Source organism: Mustela nivalis (assembly GCF_964662115.1).
Source record: "Mustela nivalis genome assembly, chromosome: 3".
NCBI lineage: Eukaryota > Metazoa > Chordata > Mammalia > Carnivora > Mustelidae > Mustela > Mustela nivalis.
Window position 1 is genome coordinate 72,764,354 of NC_139022.1, and position 16,785 is coordinate 72,781,138.

General features: G+C 34.1%; 1 protein-coding gene across 4 annotated transcripts in view; it reads left to right on the forward strand.

Annotated features, from left to right (window-relative positions):
* The window catches only part of EDIL3 (EGF like repeats and discoidin domains 3), a 416,104-nt gene that overhangs the window by 379,244 nt on the left and 20,075 nt on the right, over positions 1-16,785 (forward strand). For all 4 annotated transcript variants that reach the window (XR_014310084.1, XR_014310085.1, XM_082724687.1 and 1 more), the window contains one exon: positions 11,706-11,861. Coding sequence is in view for 2 of the 4 variants with exons in the window: in XM_082724687.1 (XP_082580813.1) it covers positions 11,706-11,861 (156 nt within the window). In the remaining 2 variants the exon portion in view is untranslated. The remainder of the gene's footprint in view (positions 1-11,705; positions 11,862-16,785) is intronic.

Below are 16,785 nucleotides of genomic sequence, written 5' to 3' on the forward strand. Positions count from 1 at the left end.
TGAGTTATTTATGAAGATGAATTTTTTTTTTAATTTTTGTTTCTGTTTTGGTTACCAGCTATTTGATTCCATTGTAAATAGTTTTCTAAAATTATGTTTTTACTGTCATTCTATCCAATAATTTTTACATGATTCCTCTTTTGTTTAAATCAGTGTTTGAATGTCACTAAAATATCTTTTGGATTTTAGGATCCTTAAGCAATTATAATATCAAATAAGAAGGAATTGTGTCTCTACTTTCTGTTTATTTCACTTCTAATTTTTTTTTCAAATTATGTTAAAAATGTTGGCAGTTTGGTGACTAAAGTCTCAGATGGGATATCAAAGACAATTACTCTAAAGATGTTTAACCACAACGATAGGACTGTCTCATGAAATTCTTCGTTTAAATCTATAAGTGATCCCTTAGTGAAGTGAGCTATAACCTCGAGAGTTTTAAACTCTTGAATACAAATTCAAAAAAAAATTAAATAAACTTGATATAATGAGTTTGTTCCAAGTGATTTATTAATTCCATACCTAATTTAAAACTGTGGTTTATGAGCTATTTTGCAGTAATAGAAAAATATAGTGCATGAATAGTTTTAAAGAATGTGATTTTAAAAATATGAGATTGTTTGGAGCTGATTGCACAAAGAAATGAGCTCTTGTTCTGAGACAAGTGTATATACGAGAGTCCTTTAAATATAGAGCTACTTCTTAAAAGAAGGAAAGTATTAGCATCTTATTGCTCACAGGCAATCAAGAAGGACATATTTTACAAAAGCTATATACCCAATAGTCAAGCCATGACATTGTAACTGTTAGGCATATACTTATTTGGGGCTTTATTATAAATATATCCAGGCCACAGTGCATGGTGGAAGCTAATTAAAATATGTTCATCAGGTAGTGCTTAGATTTTATCAGCATCCAGCACCCAGGTTTCTGTTTTACCGCTTAATAAGCTCAAAAGACCTTGGACCCTATATTAAAGAGAATAAATGGGAAATTAATGTTGGGACCTAAAAGAGAGGCTGGAAGAAATTGGAGTTTCAAGAATTCAGCTGCTCCTTATTTCTACTCGGGAACAAAACATAGGGAAATTAACATCAATAACAGCGGAGGAATACAGAGAAGATATTTTTACTGTAGCTAAATAAACCACGTTGGTTTTATGGGTATTCAATGAGGAAATCTATAACCAGGGCTTTCAATGAGGCCCTTTAAAACTATAATTAGTGTGTGGGCCCTGGTGTACTGATGGACTAGACAACCCTGCCAGATCCTCCCGAGCCAGGCTTGTCCTTTTTACACAAATAAAATGCTGACCGTGTTACTGACCAGGCATTTGAATGGAAATAATTTGTATCCTTTTTATCCACACTATGTGTATATTCTGTCCTTTGGACAAAAGATCTTTTTTATTTAAAAAACCACCCTTTAGGGCAGTTCATTTTCTGTGTCAGTGGCTCTTAACCCGGTAATCTCCAGGCAGCTCTTCCTGTTGAGCCCTCGCCCTCCCTTTTTCCCCTCCAGTCACTTCAGGGCAACGCTGACCTGGGCGGTTTTCCTGCTGTTGACACTGATGGTCCATTTTCCCCAAAGCAGTTTGAAGCTTTTCCTTCATATCTGATTCCTGAGAGGCCATGCCCCTTTCCACTTCCTTTTGTAAGGACAAGGTGGGGAAAAGTTAGTTCTCTTGGCATAGATGATGTTTAAGCCTAAAAATCACTCACCATGTAATGTGCCTATGTGAAGACTGAAAAAAAATGTAGTACTGAGACTCACCTGGTCCGATACAACAAACTCACGCACAAGTCTCTACAGATGATTTATAAATTGTGGGAACGGCAAAGTTTTGTTATCTGCCTAAAATGCAATAGCGCCTCCAGCAAGCGTGGTACATTAAAAATAGGTTGTGTGTCCTGTCAACTTTCCTACCCTTCGAGTGCCTCATAATATTTAAGATACGCAGTGTGATTTGCTGTTGCAGTATGATTTGTGGGCGATTTATTTTCCGAGTTCACCTGATTTTTATTTATTTGTCACAAAACAAGAAGTGGTGTGTAAATTTATATATCAATACGTATTTGTGTATAGGTGTTTTGTATTTGTAAATGGCAGTCTCTGGAATATGTAATGATTATATGAAATATAAGTGCCTTTGGTAATATTTAGTAAAGCAGTTGCCAAAGAAATATACTGAAGCAGCTTTTTCAGGTGAACAGTCAACCACATCCTGGCTACTGAAGGGCCTTCAAGTCTGATTGCTAGTTCAGGGAATCTTTAGCTTTATAAAAGATGCTGGCACAACTTTTATCTAGGTTCCCCTCTTACTGGGCTTTCAGAAAGCACTAAATAACAAACTACTTCAATTCCTATTTAAAAGTTGTGTTCTCATTCTTTAAACTACATGCAAATCATTTGCCAATAGTTTTCTTTATTTTCTACTTCATTTAGGCTTTGGCACTGCTCTAATTAAAATATCTGAACAATATTTATTGGATATCATTATGCTGTCTGATCAAAGTCTTCTATAATGTCTTCATTCACCAATTAATAATGACCCTATCAATTGCAGACTAATTCAATTAGCCATTGCCCTGAATTTTTATTCATGGAATAAGCCAAAGTTCCCAGCCTAATCAAAATCAGGCTTGAAAGGTACATAAAGATATGTTAATTCTACTCTCTCAGGGTGATCTTATTTTTGGTGAACTCAGCAGAAAATCACTTTCAATAACCCAATGAGAAAAGTATGATTCTTTTCCCTAGAAATTTTCTAAGTTTTATAGTTTTCCTCAAACTTCTTTTTTTTCTTTCTATCATAGAATTTGGAGAAACAGGTAAGAGCTTACCTGTTAACTTGATGTCCACTTTAGTTACTTCATTTTTTTATTTTAATTACTTCTAATTACTTGTTTGAGGATATTATTTGCAAAACAATTCAAAAAATAAAATGTGTATAGATTTTTAGATTGGTCTACTCATTAAAAAAAGAGAGTGTCACCTTAATTTCCCTTTATATGTCATGATTTAAATAAATCAATACAAGGGCATTAGAGTCAGTCTTTATATTTTGTTAATACCAACATATTTATAATTTTGGTTCTTTTGTCGTTTAAACTTGTTTGAGATTTAATGAGCGAAATCTTGGTAGATGGCCTTTCATTTACACACAGAGCTTTAGTGAAGCCTGGTTGAATTTTCTCCAACATTTTCCTGAGAACTACATTTGGAAGGTTCCTCTGGAGCTGAGAGAAGCAATCCTGATTTTGAGTGTTCCTATGTTGAGCTTTGAGGAGATCACTTAAGTCATTTTAACTCATTCAACTTCTGCAGCAACCTTTGATACCCTTCCCTCATCCACAAAGTACGCATACAAATGTACATCAATCAATGATTTTCCAGGCCCTGGGCAGAGTCTCCTGTAACTACAGTGTGTGGATGCCAACATTAAATCAGACCAGTGACGGTCAAGACCCAGAACCTGCCCTGAGGTCTGGAGGGCCCAACAGTCACTGTACTACAACCAGAAACTGTGTGCTGTGGCCACATCCCATCACACCCATTTGCCCTGGAATACAGACCTGGCAAAGTGGAGTGGAATTCATGTTGACTGCATGTTAGCTCATTGAATCCTAAATAAGAAACCATTTGTTCACTGTGTATTTATTGAAACACCTTATGTAGGCCAGGTACGTGACGTATAACAAAAACCAAGTTGCCTGCCCCTGTAATTTTATATTTGACAAGAGAGTACATTGGATTTTGTGTTATCAAGAAAAATTATCCTTCCTATATTCAGAGGAAAAACCGCAAGAGTAGGAGAGGCTTATCCCTTCAGACTAACTAAGGTGTTCAGCCTAAATGTCTTCTGGGCATTGGTAACAAGGATAAGGCAGTGTTGATTTCTGAGGATCAGAAAGAGAATTCCCACACCTGCCTAATAGGTGGTGAGAGGTTAAAGGGGAACCCTTGTGACCAGTGTGCTAGGCAGACATTAGGACTGTCCTCTCTGTGTTCAAATAAAGGACAATAAAACAAGATGATATAGGGCTTATTTTTTAATATCTAGAACAACAAAAGGACAGAAAGAGAAGAGAAAATATAAAAGAAAATTTTCTATCAAAACAATGGATTACTAGAATATATTTAAAGGAATTTTCTCTGTGAATAATAGAGAGGATAAGATGAATGCTGAGATGAAGGAGGTATCTTAATAATAATGCATTTCAAGGAAATTTTAAAATTTAGTAGTAAAAATTGCATTATCAAAAATAAAATTTGTAATATTGAGGACAAAATGGAGAAACTCTGAGAATGCAAAGGAGAATAATTAAAAATGAAAATTGTGAGCAAGAAAATAATATAAATAAGAAAAATCAGAAGCAGAGAAAAAGCCCATCTTTAGATAACGGACCTTCTTTGGAAGAAACTAAAAGAAGCAGAAGCAACATTTTAAACTATAAAACAAGAAAACCTTTTGACATAGCTTCCTCTCCCAGAAACTAGTCTACAGCTTCAATGGACTCGGACTCACTTGATTCCACCCAAAAGCAACTAAAGAGACTCTCACCAAGATATATCCTGGTATGTGATGATGACAACTGTCATTAGTAGTGTCAATTTCAAAAACAAAAATCAAACCTTGTATCTATCATCCAGGTAGAGAGAAAAAACAAACCAACAAAATAGAACTAGATTATTTGAGAAAAAGTGTTGAGAAAATTACATTCTTATGAAAAGCTAGGTATGAAGTTTTTGTCATGTCATATATATCCATAAAGCCAAGATGGTTTAGAAGTTGAAAGAAAACATAAATGGAAAACCCATAGGAAATTATAGGAAAACACGTAGATCATATTTCACTGATTTAATTAAGTAGACAGTTTTTCTTAAGCATACGAAAATATGCAATCACAAAGGGAATGATCAGTAAATTTGAGTATAGGAAAATTTGAAACTTCTGTGTCAAATATAAAATTAAATGACAGGGCGCCTGGGTGGCTTAGTGGGTTAAGCCGCTGCCTTCGGCTCAGGTCATGATCTCAAGGTCCTGGGATCGAGTGCTGCATCGGGCTCTCTGCTCAGCAGGGAGCCTGCTTCCCTCTCTCTCTCTGTCTGCCTCTCCATCTACTTGTGATTTCTCTCTGTCAAATAAATAAATAAAATCTTTTTTAAAAAAATAAAAATAAATAAAATTAAATGGCATAGCAAATTAGGAAAAGATGCAATGACTATAACAGAAGCCAATATTGATGTTACATATAAATAAATAATTCTTAAAGCCAACAAGAAAATCTTTAATCTAATAGCTAATGAAGAATGCATTAAATGTAAAAATGCCATCTTTTAAACTATCAAAATGTAAAATTTTATAAAACAGGATTAGTATGTAGAGAAAAAATTATCATATACTGGAGATGCAAGTGTATAATTGTTCCAGAGACAAGGGAAACAATTTATAGCACATTTCAAATGACAGATCTTTTATGCCAATAAAGCAATAATTGCACCAACAAGCAAAGATATGAACATGGGAGTTCATTCTAGTTTTTTACTGAAGAAAAAGAATTGGAAACAAAAGAATGCCAGTAGGGGATTGGTTAAATAATTTTCATATTCATTCTTGTATCCATAATAAAGAATGTGACACAGCCATTACACAATATTATTTGTATGTAAAAATACCCATAGTAAATGAAAAAATGCAAGTTATAAAGCAACATGTATACTCTGAGTTTATTTTTATGAAGATATATGGGAATAACTATCTGCAAATATGAATATCAAGAGGTCAACCAGAATTAACTCTGGATAATAAAATTATAGATTATGTTATCTGAATTCCTTCTATCTCTTATACCACCTGAAATTTTCACAATGAGTGTTTATTATATATCTTTAGAAAATGAATCTATTTTTCACATCCTTTTACCAAATAACCCTAATTCTGTGAATTTATCCTATGTAAGTGAGATATGTGGCCAAATGAAAAGACTAGGATTTTTGGAGAATATCAATTTTAATAGAGAAAAATTGAGGGCACAGGGAGGAATAAATGTTTTATAGTAAATAATTGATTGCAGCAAAGCATTTACATGGTGTGTTAGGGCAAAAAGAAAGTCTTAAAAAATAGTTTGTTTACATAGAGGATTACTGATGAAATACTAAGTGGAAAAAAGAATGAACTAATTGACCTGCAAATGCAGACCAAAAGTGCAACCAAGACCTGGTAGCCAGTCAAATGCCAAGTCAAATTTGCCTAAAAAACCCATGCTTAGGGTGGATAAAAAGCATTGATGGTATCTGATAGTGAGACAGAGTTGCCTTCTCCTCTTTCTGTATTTCTCAATTTTTCTTCATAGTTTGTATTACTTCCATGAGCAAGATTATTAAAATATAATAAAATTATTAAACATAAATTGTACATAGTTACCATGCTATCGCTCATCCTCAGTTAAAACATGCAGTTGAACTACTGCATGATTCTAAATAATCTCTTTTAAAAAGTTAGCAGTCATGAGCTGACAGCATTCATGGGGTGTAGATCAGGTTGACCTGGAGCTTTGTTCATGTATAATTGCAGGTAATTGTTAAATACAGAATTATCTCAATTTTGAATCCAGGGCAGATGATACCTAGATATCTGGAATGTCTACTCTATGTCAGGTGTCCTGCAAAACATACTCCTGAATGATCACCTAAGCTTATAAAGCTTGTTTGTGGCACCAGGCATAGGTTATGTGTGGTTTTATATGTAAAAGGCGTACTATAAAACACCACTGAAACAGAAAAGTCCCTCTATCCTTTGAAAGGTTATTTCATGGTATAATTTTTTCTGTTAGTTCTCATAGCTGTAAAGTTCAATATGGAAAAAGTAATTGCTATAATAAATATTTTAAAATATTATTAGAAACTTCAACTTTTTCAAGTACAGGGAGGAGGAGAGCAATAATGAGTAGCGAAATGAATATATAGGATATAGTATTTATGAATACTGAATGTGTAACCTTAGAGCTACTAGATTGTATCAGATACAGGAGCAGGATAATATTTCATATTGAGTTTATCATATTAACTAGCTGGCCTACAAATATGCACTAAAAGTGTTACCAAGATCTGATAACCAAAAATATTGTTCAAATACCGAGAACAGTGAATGATGTGCCTTCAATGGACCTAGAATTACATACAGTTGTATTATGTAATGTTATGGTAAAAAAAATTCTTTACTAAAACCAAAATGTTATCTAAACATTTTACCCATAATTTCATTTTTAAATGCCATATAATTATATTAGCTTCAAAATTACTTATGTTCAGTGAGTTAATTTTACAAAGCTCTGTGAAATTATAAAATATGTCATTCAAAATAACCAATAACAGAAAGGCAAACTCTAGAGCATTTTAGATGCAGCTGTGTTGCATATTTCAGTGATAAATCTCTTGGGTCCTTTTCTTGTCTTTTCACTTTTCTTGCGCACTTGTGTATCTGTATCACTTTTCATTTTCCTCACCCTTTTAAGTACATCTCTGTGAAAATCAGCTGACTTTCCTAGTCTGCCCTTCCAGGAAGCCATCTGTTAGGGTATGATGCAGACATCTGAAATGTCATTTATTTTGACCTTTCTCAAACAGATGCTCTTAGTTGTTCTATAGTTTTTCTAAGTTAGACACTCTAAAAATAATTATGCTTCACTAAAACATTACAGGACATTTTACAACAAAAGAGTTATATTCCTACATAACCCTCATGCAATACTTCTTTCTTTACTCACATATCATTTGAGCCTTTTTTGTATATGCATCCTTTTTTTACTCATATAATTAAAGGAAAATTAATCTCTCACTATAATTTGGAATCTAATTCCCTCTGTTAGTATTATTTTGGAACCATTTCCTTATTGTAATAGAATCCTTTTTTTTTTTAAGATTTTATTTATTTATTTGGCAGACAGAGATCACAAGTAGGCACTGAGGCAGGCAGAGAGAGAGGAGGAAGCAGGATCCCTACTGAGCAGAGAGCCTGATGCAGGGCTCGATCCCAGGACCCTGAGATCATGACCTGAGCCAAAGGCAGAGGCTTTAACCCACTGAGCCAACCAGGCGCCCCAATATAATCTTAATATTCAAATGAGGATGTACAAAACTCCATAAAATTATATTATTTTTAGTAAGCCATTTCACCGATAAATGGGAATTTCAGTGCTTCTAATTCTCTCTACTTTAAGTAAAGATGAAATGACTATCTTTGTATACAACCTGAGAAGCTGATCAAAATATACTATGATCCAGAAATTGCTTCTAGGACAAACAGGCCATTTCCCTGATTCTATATTTTTTTTTTCTAATAACATGCTGAGACTGATAATGGATTATTCCCCCAGATTTATTTATTGTTTTATTCTCATCAAAGTCTTTTACACACTTAGTAAATATTAATTCATCTAATCCTCATAAAATCCTATGAGGATTGTTATCTTCATTTTTCAGATGAGGAAAATGAGATGTGGAGAAGTCAAGTAGCCTGTCCAAGGGCATAGAGCCAGTAAGGGCAGAGCCATTTGGGGAACCCAGACCATCCAGTTTTTCTCCAAAAGACTGACTGTCAGTATCAGAAGATTGGAGATGATTTTTAACTCGTTGCCTTTCCCAGTAAAATCTGGTTGGCACCACTGGGCCTCTGTTTCCTTGACCAGTGATGTTACACAATGTAGAAAAACAAGGGGAAGACGGCCGGCATTTTCTGCAGTGGTACCTTACGGCATCCTTGGCCATGAAACATACTTAGGAAGTAGTTTTAGCTCAATCCAGCAAAGCCTTTATTGAGGGACTCTTATATGTAAGCCACATTTAATACAGATCCAGGCATGAAGTGCAGTGCACTGAGCCAAATATCTACCCAGCTCAGTACCCTAAATGACCTGCTGTATTCAAGCCAAACCTTGGGAGGTATGGGTCTGTCTACAACAGCTGAAGGCATTTTGTCCAACATGTTTGCAGTACAACTTTAACTCAGAAGATCTGTAAGAAGGCAAAGTACTTATGAGCCAATGGTAAGCATAGATCTAGAAGAATGAGCTTTTCTGGAATCATTGTGAACATGAGAGTGACACATCTGTGACTGTGTCCCAGACAGATCTGTCCATGTCCTGTTGCAGGAGTTTCGTGTTAAGTGTGGGATGCTGATTATTTTTACACTAAGAGAGGTTTTCTTAGGCCTGGTATTCTAAGTTTAATGTAGCAAATCTTAGGACAAAATCCAGCTTGAAACAGATTGCTGACTATTTAAGTAGAGAAGTTGACTTAACTGGAACAAAAAAGAAAAACATTTCTAGTTAAAAAAAAAAAAAAGCTGAAGAAGGGGAGCAGTTAGAGTGGGAGAAAAACATATCTGTTAGAAAGAGCCAAGACATACAACTTAAGGAGAAAACATCTCCACCCAGCAGGAAACCCAGCTAAGTTTAAGAAATAGCACAGAAAAAGAGATACGCTATAAGACTCTTCATTGCATCATCTTAGCTAAAGACTCATAGACATTTAGGGACTATAAAGAATCCAGCCTTAGAAGTGCTCATATTCTTGGTGACAGTTTGAGTTCCTGTGTGTTTGTAGTGTGGATGGTAATGCAGTGACTCAGAATACTGTAAGGTTTTTTTGCCCGCTGAGCGTCAGCAACATTAAGAGCATTTTGAAGAGCAGTATCTATGCCCAGGTGTCTCTGTGCAATTATATTTGGATTTAGGACAACAAAAGCAATGCATATTTTTAACTCTGGGCAAGGGAGGAACAGAGATGAAATTCATGTTAAAACCCCTGGCTCTTCCAATATTGTAAAGCCAGGATTGACTTGGACTGGGCTTAGAGTTGCTATAAATTTGATGAGTATGGCGAGGAAGCTTTGAGATTTTTCAGAAATTTCTGAAATAGTCACAAAGAACAGAAAGAAATCATTCAGTGAGAATTTAAATGTATGGTGGAACTTTGAATCAGAAAGATGGATTTGAATCTAGCATCCTCCCTTTACTCACTATTTATCTTTAGATCACACATCATGCTATAATGGGCATCTGTTTCCTCATCTCAAAGGCTGTATAGGACTGTTGAGAGGATTCAGTGAGGACAAAAGAAAGCACTTAGTGTAGTTCCTATGAGATAGCAACAGTTTCCTTCCCAGGTATAATTTTGCCATCTTGCATCTCTGTGGGACAGGTAAGGTATTTTAGATGCTATAACACATGTTTAGGAAATAGCAAAATCAGAAGTATTTCTAGTTTTTGATAAAATTTCTAAAATGGTTTAATAACTCATTAAAGGTAGTTTTCTGTCTTAATCCGTTACCCAGTTTGAGTCTAAACTCTCTAACTAAGGAATGTTCCAAAAAGTGTTGAAAAGCCCCTATGACTTTTTAAATAAATATCCCTAGGCTGTGAAACATTGGGAATTTTTTTCATATCTTTATTGAAGAGCATCTAAATGCAGTAATTAAATACGGTCTATTCAATGCATTCTCTGTAGCTCTCTTTTCATTCATGTACTGATCTGACCCATGACTGTCTATTTGTGGCTATATACATTGCACAGGATGGAGAACCTGAAATAGAAACAAAAGGACATAGTGGTTGAAGGCCACCAAGGTCACACATGGGATCATGACAGCGAAAGATGATAAGATCAAGGATGTAAGCAGGGCAATTAGTCATAGGAAGTAGGAGGAAGTAGGTGGCTATTGTGGAAGGAGAGAGGAAGCTGTAGATTAAGGAACATCAATAAACCTCAAGGTAAAGGTCTTATAAGAATTGTCTGCAGGGAAAACAAAGATTCCTATAATTTTTTAAAATTCACATCCTAAGAAGAAAAGCTTCATGAATTAGAGAACAAAGAAGAATATACTAAATTTTTCAGTGTTGTATACTCTTTTTTCATAAATATTAATCCTATCTTTTGCATTTCAATTGCATCCTGATTAATTTAATGTTTACCAGATAATCATGGGCCTTATGGTTTTATAAGTACATAGTTCATAGGATCAAACACCTCATGAGCACAGATCCCACAGGTCATGGATGTATACTTTAATCTGTCTTCATTTTTGAAGAATGCCTGACTTCCTCCTCAACATTTAGGATTGTACTTTTCTGAAAGAGATTTTCACTGGACAAAAATTACTGTTACTCAATTCTATATTCTGAGCTGATTAAAATTCATGGAGATAATGTTGGCTTTTATTTAATGTTTAACTGTGGTACATATATCATTTTTATTCCTAATGTGTACACAAGTATAGTTTTATTTTTATTGTTATTGAATTGACAAGTAAAGTCAGCAAATTGAATTACAAGCACTAGCTGTGGAAGATAATAATCATTTCAAGAAGGTCAGATTTGCCAGCTCTGTGCTATCTTAGTTGCACAAAACTGTGTGGCTAGATATATCAGTTTATTATAAAATTGATTGGTAGACTGAAATGACCATCACTTTATTTACCATCACTTTATTTTAAAATGGTCAAAATAGTTATTCAACTAAACTTATCCAGCAGCAAAATCAAAGTTATAAGCCAATAATAGACTTGATCATCAGTTTCAATATTCAAATAATCAGTGTATTTTTGGCTTGAGCATGTATGTTACTTTAATCTTCTGAATTCAAGAGACTTGCAAATTTATAATGGACTCTATTGTGGCATTTAAATTAAATCTTTTCCTTTTTCTTAGGTGGACCTTCTGGTCCCTACCAAAGTAACTGGCATCATTACACAAGGAGCTAAAGATTTTGGTCATGTACAGTTTGTAGGCTCCTACAAACTAGCTTACAGCAATGATGGAGAACACTGGACTGTATACCAGGATGAAAAGCAAAGAAAAGATAAGGTAAGTGATCTGAATGGTTTAGAATAGGCAGAAATGGAGTACCAAGCTGAATTCAAGTTTGACTGAATGAACTACTTATACTTAAGTATTAAACATAATGGCTATAAAATAATGTTAAATAAAAGTTTTAACATTTTCCATATTATCAGTTATCTAAGATCCAGCTAAAGAAAATTTGTTTATATTTTATAAACCTAATAGAAGCTTGAATAATTTATCATAAAGTACATGTAAATAGTTACTGTTGAAATACTTGCCACTATTAATTTTACTTTTTTAAAAGATTTTATGTATTTATTTGATTTTAGTAAAAGAGAGCACACATGCTCTGTCTTTATAAGAGAGTTGGGTAAGGGGCAGACAGGGAGGGAGAGGGAGACAATCTCAGGCTGACTCTTCCATGACCATGGAGCCCAACACCGGGCTTGATCTCACGATCCTGATATCATGACCTGAGCCGAAACCAAGTCCAACACTCAACCAGCTGTGTTACCCAGGTGCCCCTAATTTTGCTATTGAAAAACATTACTGATATTAGTAAAAAATGTTCTTTGGTAGAAAAATATTTCAAAAATTAACTAAAAGATGTTTTAATTATATATTTCCTTGATTATTTTGTTAATTGGGAATTTTAGAAATGGACAAATTTTAACTATTACACTGGTTTATCAAAATTAAAACATAGGTTGTTTCTGTGCTCACTTTCCTTGATTCTGTTTTAATTCATAGGTTTGTTAAATTTTTTGACCTGTGTAACTATTTTAATATTATAGTAGTAGATATATATTATTGCACCGTACAGTTCTACACTATATTTGTCTAATTGTTTTTTTCTAAAAGTTCTTACCATTTTAAACATCTTTCCATAGTATCTCCTGGTCTGAATTTCTGTAGGGCCCTGAAAAATGGAAGTGCTCAGTCTCTATATCAGTAACTAATTCATTCAGATGTTAAAGTGTAGCCTCAGTTGGACCAATGAAATTGAAACTCATTAATCCCTTAGAGTGTTTGTGCAAAGAACTCTAACTTTCTAAAGACATAACACAAACATATCTTAGTTCTAAGATCTGGGGAGAAACTATAATATGTTAAGTATTTCTGAGTTAATAATGACTTCTTCCATTTTATGTAGCCCTTTTATTCCCTTACTCTTCTCATATTATTAACCAGTAGAAAGTTGAGAATGTCTTGCTTTTTTATTTTTTAAGATTTTACTTATTATTTATTTGAGAGAGCGAGAAAGAGAACTTGAGTAGGAGAGAGGCAGAGGGAGAAGCAGACTGCCCACTGAGCAGGGAGCCCAATGTGGGACTCAATCCCAGGACCCTGAGACTATGACCTGAGCCAAAAGCAGACACTTAACTAACTGAGCCACACAAGCACCATAGGAATATCTTTCTTCTTCAAATATTCAAGACAGAGAATTGATACATTTCCCCAGCAGTATTGAGCCTGGAATGGCTATTCCAGTGGGTCAACAGAATCTGAATTCAGTTCACATAAAATTCACTTTAGGGGAGACATGTTTTTAGGTTTAGATTATAAAATCCATACTATTTACCTTTTAACATCTCAGAACACACCCATTGTGCATCTCAGGATACATTCATTTAACATCTCAGAAAACACACACACACACTTTATATTTTAACATCTCAGAAACTGTTGTATCTTACTATGTCACAATTAAATTGGGAGCATTTATTATTTTCTAGAAGAACCTAAAATAATGGCATGATTTCTAATCAATAGCATCTTAGACTGAATGAATATAAGGTTTTTTGTAAAGCCATCTTTAAATGTATTTGTGAGCTATAGACAAATATATGCTATGATTTCTGGCAAATAATTGTTTCAGCTACTACCTTTCACTTTGTTACAGTAGGCATTCTGATGCATAGGGAATGAAAATGTATTCCATAAAATGAAGCTTTTTAAACTCCATAAATTATATAGCTCTTGAAATTAATTTTAAGACATAAATATTCTCGGGCGCCTGGGTGGCTCAGTGGGTTAAGCCGCTGCCTTCGGCTCAGGTCATGATCTCAGGGTCCTGGGATCGAGTCCCGCATCGGGCTCTCTGCTCAGCAGGGAGCCTGCGTCCCTTCCTCTCTCTCTGCCTGCCTCTCCGTCTGCTTGTGACTTCTCTCTGTCAAATAAATAAATAAAATCTTAAAAAAAAAAAAAAACAACTAAAGTTTAAAAAAAAAAAAAAAGACATAAATATTCTCATCCATTATCCATGTGTAATACTCACAAAGGTGTCTGGATGGCTCCGTCAGTTGAGTGTCCAGCTCTTGGTTTTGGCTCAGGTCATGATCTCAGGGTCATGGAACTGAGCCCTACAAGGGGCTCCTTACTCAGTAGAGAGTCAACTTGAAATTCTCCCTTCCTCTCCCTCTCCCCCCTCACCCCACTAAAATAAATAAATAAATATTAAAAAAAAAAAAAAGCTTATCTGCAATTAGCAAAATCCTTATATAGATTGATTTACGAAAGAAATATAAAGAAAAATGTGATTAAATTATTGTACTGATGAAATACTTTTTTTAAAGATTTTATGTATTTGACACAGAGAGAGAGAGATCACAGTAGGCAGAGAGGCAGGCAGAGGGGGAAGGGGAACCAGGCTCCCTGCCTTTTTTGTTTGTTTGTTTGTTTTTTAAAGATTTAGTTATTTATTTATTTGACAGACAGAGATCACAAGTAGGCAGTCAGGCATGCAGGGTGGGGGTTGGGAAGAAGGCTCCCTGCTGAGCCGAAAGCCGGATGCATGGCTCTATCCCAGGACCCTGGGATCATGACCCAAGCCAAAGGCAGAGGCTTAACCCACTGAGCCAGCCAGGTCCCCTGATGAAATACTTTTTTGTCTCCATTTACACTGAGTGTGTGATTTCATGATTGTATATGAATAACTTTTTAATTTTTCCTTTAATAATAGATGAGGCATTTGCATATTACTGCATCTTATTTCATTATCTTTGTTTGAAATGCATGTAAAATTTTTGTCAAGTTGACCAAGATTTTCTATATCCTTACTGATTTTCTATCTACTTATATTATCAATTATGGAGAAAGCAATGTGGAAATCTCCAACTATAACTGTGGTATTCCCGATTTCTTCTTGCAGTTATATCAGTGTTTACTTGATGTATTTTGAAGCTCTTCTAAAAGATCCATGATCAGCTAGGGCCATAACTTCCACTTGATCAGATAGCTCCTTTGTGATTAGAAAATGACCATCTTTATCCCTAGAAATATTTTTTGATCTGAAAACTGCTTTACTGGTATAAGTAGAAGTACTTCAGCTTTCTTTTGATTATTGCTATGTTGGTGTGTGTTTTTTTTCATCCTTTTACTTTTAACCCATTTGTACCTTATATTTGAAACACATTTCTTTAAAAAAAGAAAGAAAGAAAGAAATACATTTCTTCTATGCAGCATATAGTTGGGTCTCTTTTTTTTTCCCCAATCCTGCTATCTCTGCTTTTTAATCAGAGCATTTAAACCATTTATATTTAATGTGAATACTGCTATAATTGGCTTTAAATCTGTCATCTTTCTGTTTATTTTCCTACTTGTTGCATCTTTCCAATTTTTTTTCTTTTTTTCTGTCTTCTTTTGGATTAATAGAATTTCTTTAATGATTCCAGTCGGGGTTTTTTTGTTGTTGACTTATTTGCTATAACTTTATTTTTTATTATTGCAGTGATTTCTGTAGGATTTGTAGCATATATTTAAACTTACTTGTCTACCTTCAAATTAATGCAGAGCCCCAGAAACTTAACTCTAGAAGCACAAAATAGATCTTTGCTATAAATCCATGTGCTTAGGAACCACATTTATTATAACACTTGATTTTGACATTCCCCAAGTAAGTCTTACCATAAAGAAAGAAATAGGCTCCCACTAGGCAAGTTGGTCAACCATGAGAGTAAATTGATACCCAGTGAAAAGGATGTAGGCCAGAATTCTTATGTGAGACAATAAATCAGTGTCATCTGTCCAATATAAAAATTTCTGAAGAACTAAACCATTTTAATATTATAAATATGACAATCAGCTAAACCTAGACCATGTAACTGGTAGTTTTAAAATTAAATTTAATCAGTTTGTTTATGGTATTACAACTAATTCACTATGATGAAGAAAAGCCTTAGATAAGTTTATTATTTATTACTGAAGAAAACAACAAACTCCAATAAACTGTACATAAGAATACAGCAATTACTATTATCATAAAGAAATACTTTATGTATAAGAAGGAAGAGCGAAAGTTCTTTGAACACTTGGAAATGTAGCATATATATTATATATATATATATATATATATATATATATATATATGTATATATACCCATCATAATATACATGTATATATATATTCAAATAGTAAAATATTTTTACTAGGTATTTTACCTCTAATTTTATATATTCTTCATAGGTGTGCTCTTCTTCTTTATAGAAGCCCTCCACAACTGAGCAATTAATCTTTCTGAATAAGCCATTTCCTATTGATTCCTAATAATTATTTGTGTCTTGTTCTCCATGGTTACTTTCCATAAGGGAAAAAGACTTCAGTCTTTACAAATGCAAATTCAACTACAAACTTTCAGCCACACAAGTATTATAAATGCACTGAATGTTTTGGCACAAAGCATGTGCTTGTGAAATGTTTTATGTATGTACATTTCAAAAGGAAATATTTACAAACAAAATTTTCTGATTCCCTTTTTGTATCTTTCCATTTTTATTGACTGCTTGCTCTAATAGATTTTTAGGGTGTAGGTATAGAGGTCTGCTGTAGATCCAGAAACAAGATTACTTCAGAAAAACCATTTCAAAATAATAGCAATTTTCTAGGTTTACCGCAAGTGGTATAAATGAAATACTAAAAATGTATGAATGCTGAATTTTTAAAAAA